This window comes from Engystomops pustulosus, unplaced genomic scaffold (assembly GCF_040894005.1).
Source record: "Engystomops pustulosus unplaced genomic scaffold, aEngPut4.maternal MAT_SCAFFOLD_780, whole genome shotgun sequence".
In the NCBI taxonomy this organism is placed as follows: Eukaryota; Metazoa; Chordata; class Amphibia; order Anura; family Leptodactylidae; genus Engystomops; species Engystomops pustulosus.
In genome coordinates, this window is record NW_027285659.1 from 6,823 (window position 1) to 17,388 (window position 10,566).

At 49.9% G+C, this 10,566-nt stretch overlaps 1 protein-coding gene across 1 annotated transcript; it reads right to left on the reverse strand.

The window, feature by feature from the left end:
* Positions 1–302: 302 nt before the first annotated feature.
* LOC140112438 (protein kinase C alpha type-like) lies at positions 303–9,304 on the reverse strand. Its single transcript, XM_072132495.1, has 4 exons — positions 9,151–9,304; positions 6,273–6,407; positions 6,054–6,147; positions 303–428 (listed from the first exon to the last, which is right to left on the reverse strand). Exons 1-4 carry the CDS (start codon positions 9,279–9,281, stop codon positions 357–359), a joined length of 432 nt encoding a protein of 143 aa, XP_071988596.1. The 5' UTR covers positions 9,282–9,304; the 3' UTR covers positions 303–356.
* Between the last annotated feature and the right edge of the window lie 1,262 nt (positions 9,305–10,566).

Here is a 10,566-nt window from a genome sequence, read left to right on the forward strand (position 1 = left end):
CATACAGGCAGTGAGGTGTGCAGCGCCTCCTGCAGGCTCATACAGTACATTCCCCTTCATGCTGGTAGAGTGAGGCGCGAGGCATGCGCTACCAGTGTCACATCATATATACCGCGTGGGCTAAAAGTATATATGTTGGGGGTGGAGCCCCCACAGAGGGGGCGGGGTCATCACTATTTTGCCAGAAATGGCTCCACTGACAAAATAGAAGGCGGAGAAAGGAGGAGGAGCTAATTATGCCCCTCCCCCTCACCGCCAATCACACCAGAGACATCTGTAGGCAGGCAGCAGCACAGAGGATGTCAGGAGGGGAACATGGCTGCCTACAGACGCCTCCTGGAGGGTGGGGTGACGCACTACAAGTACAAGCCAGGACCGGGCAGGGGCCGCGCTACCTTTAAGAGGAGGAAATGTTTTATGTGACGGCCCTGCAAGACACAAAACACTGCAAGGTTAGTGCACAGCACTCCGGGAACAGCAGGGGCGCTGCTGAGAATGACGACCACCGGGGGCAGCACTGAGCAGAGGAGAACAGAGAAGACCTGACAAGAATACCCCCACAGGGGCAGAACAACATATAGTGGTCAGTGGGTGTATTACTTCCTGTTATATATATCACACACCATCTAGTGGTCAGTGGGTGTATTTCCTCCTGTTATATATCACACACCATCTAGTGGTCAGTGGGTGTATTACTTCCTGTTATATATCACACACACCATCTAGTGGTCAGTGGGTGTATTACCTCCTGTTATATATATCACACACCATCTAGTGGTCAGTGGGTGTATTACTTCCTGTTATATATCTCACACACCATCTAGTGGTCAGTGGGAGTATTACCTCCTGTTATATATCACACACCATCTAGTGGTCAGTGGGTGTATTACCTCCTGTTATATATCACACACCATCTAGTGGTCAGTGGGTGTATTACTTCTTGTTATATATCTCACACACCATCTAGTGGTCAGTGGGAGTATTACCTCCTGTTATATATCACACACACCATCTAGTGGTCAGTGGGTGTATTACCTCCTGTTATATATCACACACACCATCTAGTGGTCACTGGGTGTATTACCTCCTGTTATATATCACACACACCATCTAGGGGTCACTGGGTGTATTACCTCCTGTTATATATCACACACCATCTAGTGGTCAGTGGGTGTATTACCTCCTGTTATATATCACACACCATCTAGTGGTCAGTGGGTGTATTACCTCCTGTTATATATATCACACACACCATCTAGTGGTCACTGAGTGTATTACCTCCTGTTATATATATCACACACACCATCTAGTGGTCACTGGGTGTATTAACTCCTGTTATATATATCACACACCATCTAGGGGTCAGTGGGTGTATTACCTCCTGTTATATATCACACACACCATCTAGTGGTCACTGAGTGTATTACCTCCTGTTATATATATCACACACACCATCTAGTGGTCACTGAGTGTATTACCTCCTGTTATATATATCACACACCATCTAGTGGTCAGTGGGTGTATTACCTCCTGTTATATATCACACACACCATCTAGTGGTCAGTGGGTGTATTACCTCCTGTTATATATCACACACACCATCTAGGGGTCACTGGGTGTATTACCTCCTGTTATATATCACACACCATCTAGTGGTCAGTGGGTGTATTACCTCCTGTTATATATCACACACCATCTAGTGGTCAGTGGGTGTATTACCTCCTGTTATATATATCACACACACCATCTAGTGGTCACTGGGTGTATTAACTCCTGTTATATATATCACACACCATCTAGGGGTCAGTGGGTGTATTACCTCCTGTTATATATCACACACACCATCTAGTGGTCACTGAGTGTATTACCTCCTGTTATATATATCACACACACCATCTAGTGGTCACTGAGTGTATTACCTCCTGTTATAGATATCACACACACCATCTAGTGGTCAGTGGGTGTATTACCTCCTGTTATATATATCACACACCATCTAGTGGTCACTGGGTGTATTACCTCCTGTTATATATATCACACACCATCTAGTGGTCAGTGGGAGTATTACCTCCTGTTATATTTTTCACACACCATCTAGTGGTCAGTGGGAGTATTACCTCCTGTTATATATATCACACACCATCTAGTGGTCAGTGGGTGTATTACCTCCTGTTATATATATCACACATACCATCTAGTGGTCAGTGGGTGTATTACCTCCTCTTATATATCACACACCATCTAGTGGTCAGTGGGTGTATTACCTCCTCTTATATATCACACACCATTTAGGGGTCACTGGGTGTATTACCTCCTGTTATATATCACACACACCATCTAGTGGTCAGTGGGAGTATTATCTCCTGTTATATATATCACACACCATCTAGTGGTCAGTGGGTGTATTACCTCCTGTTATATATCACACACCATCTAGTGGTCAGTGGGTGTATTACCTCCTGTTATAGATATCACACACACCATCTAGTGGTCAGTGGGTGTATTACCTCCTGTTATATATATCACACACACCATCTAGTGGTCAGTGGGTGTATTACCTCCTGTTATATATATATCACACACACCATCTAGTGGTCAGTGGGTGTATTACCTCCTGTTATATATATCACACACACCATCTAGTGGTCAGTGGGTGTATTACCTCCCGTTATATATCACACACAACATCTAGTGGTCACTGAGTGTATTACCTCCTGTTATATATATCACACACACCATCTAGTGGTCAGTGGATGTATTACCTCCTGTTATATATCACACACACCATCTAGGGGTCACTGGGTGTATTACCTCCTGTTATATATCACACACACCGTCTAGTGGTCAGTGGGTGTATTACCTCCTGTTATATATCACACACACCATCTAGTGGTCAGTGGGTGTATTACCTCCTGTTATATATTTCACACACACCATCTAGTGGTCAGTGGGTGTATTACCTCCTGTTATATATATCACACACCATCTAGTGGTCCCAGGGTGTATTACCTCCTCTTATATATCACACACCATGTAGTGGTCAGTGGGTGCATTACCTCCTGTTATATATAACACACACCATCTAGTGGTCAGTGGGTGCATTACCTCCTGTTATATATTACACACACCATCTAGTGGTCACTGGGTGTATTACCTCCTGTTATATATCACACACCATCTAGTGGTCAGTGGGTGTATTACATCCTGTTATATATATCACACACACCATCTAGTGGTCAGTGGGTGTATTACCTCCTGTTATATATATCACACACACCATCTAGTGGTCAGTGGGTGTATTACCTCCTGTAATATATTAAACACACCATCTAGTAATCACTGGTGTATTACCTCCTGTTATATATATTACACACCATCTAGGGGTCACTGGGTGTATTACCTCCTGTTACATATATCACACACCATCTAGTGGTCAGTGGGAGTATTACCTCCTGTTATAAATCACACACACCATCTAGTGGTCACTGGGTGTATTAACTCCTGTTATATATATCACACACACCATCTAGGGGTCAGTGGGTGGATTACCTCCTGTTATAAATCACACACACCATCTAGTGGTCAGTGGGTGTATTTCCTCCTGTTATAGATATCACACACACCATCTAGTGGTCAGTGGGAGTATTACCTCCTGTTATATATATCACACACACCATCTAGTGGTCAGTGGGAGTATTACCTCCTTTTATATATAGCACGCACACCGTCTAGTGGTCAGTGGGTGTATTTCCTCCTGTTATAGATATCACACACACCATCTAGTGGTCAGTGGGAGTATTACCTCCTGTTATATATATCACACACACCATCTAGTGGTCAGTGGGAGTATTACCTCCTCTTATATATCACACACCATCTAGTGGTCACTGGGTGTATTACCTCCTGTTATATATATCACACACACCATTTAGTGGTCAGTGGGTGTATTACCTCCTCTTATATATCACACACCATCTAGTGGTCACTGAGTGTATTACCTCCTGTTATATATATCACACACACCATTTAGTGGTCAGTGGGTGTATTACCTCCTGTTATATATCACACACACCATCTAGGGGTCACTGGGTGTATTACCTCCTGTTATATATATCACACACACCATTTAGTGGTCACTGAGTGTATTACCTCCTGTTATATATATATATCACACACACACCTTCTAGTGGTCACTGGGTGTATTACCTCCTGTTATATATCTCACACACCATCTAGTGGTCAGTGGGTGTATTACCTCCTGTTATATATCTCACACACCATCTAGTGGTCAGTGGGTGGATTACCTCCTGTTATATATATCACACACCATCTAGTGGTCAGTGGGTGTATTACCTCCTGTTATAGATATCACACACACCATCTAGTGGTCAGTGGGTGTATTACCTCCTGTTATATATCACACACATCATCTAGTGATCACTGGGTGTATTACCTCCTGTTATATATCTCACACACCATCTAGTGGTCAGTGGGTTTATTACCTCCTGTTATATATATATATCACACACACCATCTAGTGGTCAGTGGGAGTATTATCTCCTGTTATATATATCACACACCATATAGTGGTCAGTGGGTGGATTACCTCCTGTTATATATATATATATCACACACACCATCTAGTGGTCCCAGGGTGTATTACCTCCTCCTATATATCACACACCATCTAGTGGTCACTGGGTGTATTACCTCCTGTTATATATATCACACACCGTCTAGTGGTCACTGAGTGTATTACCTCCTGTTATATATATATATCACACACACCATCTAGTGGTCAGTGGGTGGATTACCTCCTGTTATATATATATATCACACACACCATCTAGTGGTCCCAGGGTGTATTACCTCCTCCTATATATCACACACCATCTAGTGGTCACTGGGTGTATTACCTCCTCTTATATATCACACACCATCTAGTGGTCACTGGGTGTATTACCTCCTCTTATATATCACACACCGTCTAGTGGTCACTGGGTGTATTACCTCCTGTTATATATATCACACACCATCTAGTGGTCACTGAGTGTATTACCTCCTGTTATATATATCACACACCGTCTAGTGGTCACTGAGTTTATTACCTCCTAATATATATATCACACACCGTCTAGTGGTCAGTGAGTGTATTACCTCCTGTTATATATATCACACACCGTCTAGTGGTCACTGAGTTTATTACCTCCTAATATATATATCACACACACCATCTAGTGGTCAGTGGGTGGATTACTTCCTGTTATATATATCACACACCATCTAGTGGTCAGTGGGTGTATTACCTCCTGTTATATATCACACACCATCTAGTGGTCACTGGGTGTATTACCTCCTGTTATATATATCACACACACCTTCTAGTGGTCAGTGGGTGTATTACCTCCTGTTATATATCACACACCACCTAGTGGTCAGTGGGTGTATTACCTCCTCTTATATATCACACACCATCTAGTGGTCACTGGGTGTATTACCTCCTGTTATATATCACACACCATCTAGTGGTCACTGGGTGTATTACCTCCTGTTATATATATCACACACCGTCTGGTGGTCACTGGGTGTATTACCTCCTGTTATATATATATCACACACACCATCTAGTGGTCAGTGGGTGTATTACCTCCTGTTATATATATATCACACACACCGTCTGGTGGTCATTGGGTGTATTACCTCCTGTTATATATATATCACACACCATCTAGTGGTCACTGAGTGTATTACCTCCTGTTATATATCACACACCATCTAGTGGTCACTGGGTGTATTACCTCCTGTTATATATATCACACACCTTCTGGTGGTCACTGGGTGTATTACCTCCTGTTATATATATCACACACCTTCTGGTGGTCACTGGGTGTATTACCTCCTGTTATATATATCACACACCATCTAGTGGTCCCTGGGTGTATTACATGTAATGCACTACACAGCCACCATTCACTGTCCTTCTGACTTTCCAAAGGTCAGGGGGTGATAAGGGTCACTCTTGAGGTGTAAGCAGTGGGTGCACAGATTCTCACCTCAAACTTGTGTCGCAGCTCCTCGTTGCCGTCGTCGGCCTCTGGGATGGGCACGTTGTAGTACTCCCCTTCCTCCTGATTAAGCAGCTTGTACCTGCAGGGATGAAGCCAAGACTCAGAGTCCCAAAACAAATATGTGAGGTCCACCCCCAAGCTATGACTGTGACTGCCCCCTAGTGGGGTGGCCGAGGAGCCGGGTACAGAGCTCGGGTCACTCACCAGCCGGACGCCGGCATCTTCATCAACTCAGACACCCCAAACGAGAAGGAGCCCATGAAGTCGTTCCGGGTGGTGCGGTCCCAGTCCCAGATCTCGATGGAAAGGCGCCGGTCCTTGTCCGATGGCTTCAGCTTACTGTAACAGAGATGAGTGCGGAGGAAAAGAATGAAAACCGGACCGGGATAAATGCAGGGCCCCATGATCAGCGCATGCCGCTCTCCATATATATCCAGCCCGATCCTGATTGGACAGTCCCAGGATGATGTGTCAGGAGGTGGAGTCATCACATCCCGGGATTACTTACAGAATAATATCCGGCAGAGGCGTCGGGGCGATTATGAGGATCGGGCTGAGCCTGTAGTTGTGCGCATGCGCGGTGCCGGATGTAACTTATCCCCTGCTATAAGGAGGGCACGGGGTGTAATCTGCCCCTGGCCGGGGTATTCTGGATTATTAGATCCCCGGTAAACTCGGGAATATCCAGCGCTGCGTCCTGCGAGGAAGAGAACAATTACACGGGGCTGTCTATATACTGAGGGGGGCAGGGGCTGTCTATACACTGAGGGGGCAGGTGCAGGGGCTGTCTATATACTGAGGGGGGCAGGTGCAGGGGCTCTCTATATACTGAGGGGGGCAGGTGCTGGGGCTGTCTATATACTGAGGGGGCATGTGCTGGGGCTGTCTATATACTGAGGGGGCAGGTGCTGGGGCTGTCTATATACTGAGGGGGCAGGTGCTGGGGCTGTCTATATACTGAGGGGGCAGGTGCTGGGGCTGTCTATATACTGAGGGGGCATGTGCTGGGGCTGTCTATATACTGAGGGGGCAGGTGCTGGGGCTGTCTATACACTGAGGGGGCAGGTGCAGGGGCTCTCTATATACTGAGGGGGGCAGGTGCAGGGGCTCTCTATATACTGAGGGGGGCAGGTGCAGGGGCTCTCTATATACTGAGGGGGGCAGGTGCAGGGGCTCTCTATATACTGAGGGGGGCAGGTGCAGGGGCTCTCTATATACTGAGGGGGGCAGGTGCAGGGGCTCTCTATATACTGAGGGGGGCAGGTGCAGGGGCTCTCTATATACTGAGGGGGGCAGGTGCAGGGGCTCTCTATATACTGAGGGGGGCAGGTGCAGGGGCTGTCTATACACTGAGGGGGCAGGTGCTGGGGCTGTCTATACACTGAGGGGGCAGGTGCTGGGGCTGTCTATACACTGAGGGGGCAGGTGCTGGGGCTGTCTATACACTGAGGGGGCAGGTGCTGGGGCTCTCTATATACTGAGGGGGGCGGGTGCAGGGGCTGTCTATACACTGAGGGGGCAGGTGCTGGGGCTCTCTATATACTGAGGGGGCAGGTGCTGGGGCTGTCTATACACTGAGGGGGCGGGTGCAGGGGCTGTCTATATACTGAGGGGGCAGGTGCTGGGGCTGTCTATATACTGAGGGGGCAGGTGCAGGGGCTCTCTATATACTGAGGGGGGCGGGTGCAGGGGCTGTCTATACACTGAGGGGGCAGGTGCAGGGGCTGTCTATATACTGAGGGGGGCAGGTGCAGGGGCTCTCTATATACTGAGGGGGGCAGGTGCTGGGGCTGTCTATATACTGAGGGGGCATGTGCTGGGGCTGTCTATATACTGAGGGGGCAGGTGCTGGGGCTGTCTATATACTGAGGGGGCAGGTGCTGGGGCTGTCTATATACTGAGGGGGCATGTGCTGGGGCTGTCTATACACTGAGGGGGCAGGTGCTGGGGCTGTCTATACACTGAGGGGGCAGGTGCTGGGGCTGTCTATACACGAGGGGGCAGGTGCTGGGGCTGTCTATACACTGAGGGGGCAGGTGCTGGGGCTGTCTATACACTGAGGGGGCAGGTGCTGGGGCTCTCTATACACTGAGGGGGCAGGTGCTGGGGCTGTCTATATACTGAGGGGGCGGGTGCAGGGGCTGTCTATACACTGAGGGGGCAGGTGCTGGGGCTGTCTATATACTGAGGGGGCGGGTGCAGGGGCTGTCTATATACTGAGGGGGCGGGTGCTGGGGCTGTCTATATACTGAGGGGGCGGGTGCAGGGGCTGTCTATATACTGAGGGGGCGGGTGCAGGGGCTGTCTATACACTGAGGGGGCAGGTGCTGGGGCTGTCTATACACTGAGGGGGCAGGTGCTGGGGCTGTCTATATACTGAGGGGGCAGGTGCAGGGGCTGTCTATATACTGAGGGGGCGGGTGCTGGGGCTGTCTATATACTGAGGGGGCGGGTGCTGGGGCTGTCTATACACTGAGGGGGCAGGTGCTGGGGCTGTCTATATACTGAGGGGGCGGGTGCTGGGGCTGTCTATACACTGAGGGGGCAGGTGCTGGGGCTGTCTATACACTGAGGGGGCAGGTGCTGGGGCTGTCTATATACTGAGGGGGCAGGTGCAGGGGCTGTCTATATACTGAGGGGGCAGGTGCAGGGGCTGTCTATATACTGAGGGGGCAGGTGCTGGGGCTGTCTATATACTGAGGGGGCGGGTGCTGGGGCTGTCTATACACTGAGGGGGCGGGTGCAGGGGCTGTCTATATACTGAGGGGGCAGGTGCTGGGGCTGTCTATATACTGAGGGGGCAGGTGCAGGGGCTGTCTATATACTGCCTCGAATTATTCTATATCCGTCTCATACTGTAATCCTGGGATGTGATGACTCCACCTCCTGACACATCATCCTGGTACTGTCCAATCAGGATTGGGCTGGATATATATGGAGAGCGCCATGCGCTGGATGAGGAGGCCCTGCATTTATTTCCAGCCGCTCACAGGGCCGGTTGTCACTTTGTATCCCCCATCTTATTGTATGTGACGTCATAGTGTCTACAGCTAGCCCCTCCCACCTGACTGCGACTACATACAAGGTAAAGGTCTCGTTCCAGTGCGGGTTCAGGGTGGAGCGGATGGTTTTGGTTTTCTGTTTGCTCTCATTCTTTGGGTCGGGGATGAGTTTGAGCTTCACATACGGATCGGAGAGTCCATTAGGATCCATAGGGATCAGGTTCTTGGCTTCACGGACTAAAGGAGAAAAGACATAAAAGAGATGAGACTACAACCCCCATTATTACAGCTGGAGCCAGACGTGACAGAGAGGGAGAGAGCGGGACTGCAGGAGCCAGACGTGACAGAGAGGGAGAGAGCGGGACTGCAGGAGCCAGACGTGACAGAGAGGGAGAGAGCGGGACTGCAGGAGCCAGACGTGACAGAGAGGGAGAGAGCGGGACTGCAGGAGCCAGACGTGACAGAGAGGGAGAGAGCGGGACTGCAGGAGCCAGACGTGACAGAGAGGGAGAGAGCGGGACTGCAGGAGCCAGACGTGACAGAGAGGGAGAGAGCGGGACTGCAGGAGCCAGACGTGACAGAGAGGGAGAGAGCGGGACTGCAGGAGCCAGACGTGACAGAGAGGGAGAGAGCGGGACTGCAGGAGCCAGACGTGACAGAGAAGGAGAGAGCGGGACTGCAGGAGCCAGATGTGACAGAGAGAGAGAGCGGGACTGCAGGAGCCAGATGTAACAGAGAGAGAGAGCGGGACTGCAGGAGCCAGACGTGATGGAGAGGGAGAGAGCGGGACTGCAGGAGCCAGACTTGACAGAGAAGGAGAGAGCGGGACTGCAGGAGCCAGATGTAACAGAGAGAGAGAGCGGGACTGCAGGAGCCAGACGTGACAGAGAGGGAGAGAGCGGGACTGCAGGAGCCAGACGTGACAGAGAGGGAGAGAGCGGGACTGCAGGAGCCAGACATGACAGAGAGAGAGCGAGACTGTAGGAGCCAGACGTGACAGAGAGAGGGAGAGAGCGGGACTGCAGGAGCCAGACGTGACAGAGAGGGAGAGAGCGGGACTGCAGGACCCAGACGTGACAGAGAGGGACTGCAGGAGCCAGACGTGACAGAGAAGGAGAGAGCGGGACTGCAGGAGCCAGATGTGACAGAGAGAGAGAGCGGGACTGCAGGAGCCAGATGTAACAGAGAGAGAGAGCGGGACTGCAGGAGCCAGACGTGATGGAGAGGGAGAGAGCGGGACTGCAGGAGCCAGACTTGACAGAGAAGGAGAGAGCGGGACTGCAGGAGCCAGATGTAACAGAGAGAGAGAGCGGGACTGCAGGAGCCAGACGTGACAGAGAGGGAGAGAGCGGGACTGCAGGAGCCAGACGTGACAGAGAGGGAGAGAGCGGGACTGCAGGAGCCAGACATGACAGAGAGAGAGCGAGACTGTAGGAGCCAGACGTGACAGAGAGAGAGAGAGAGCGGGACCGCATGAGCCAGACGTGACAGAGAGA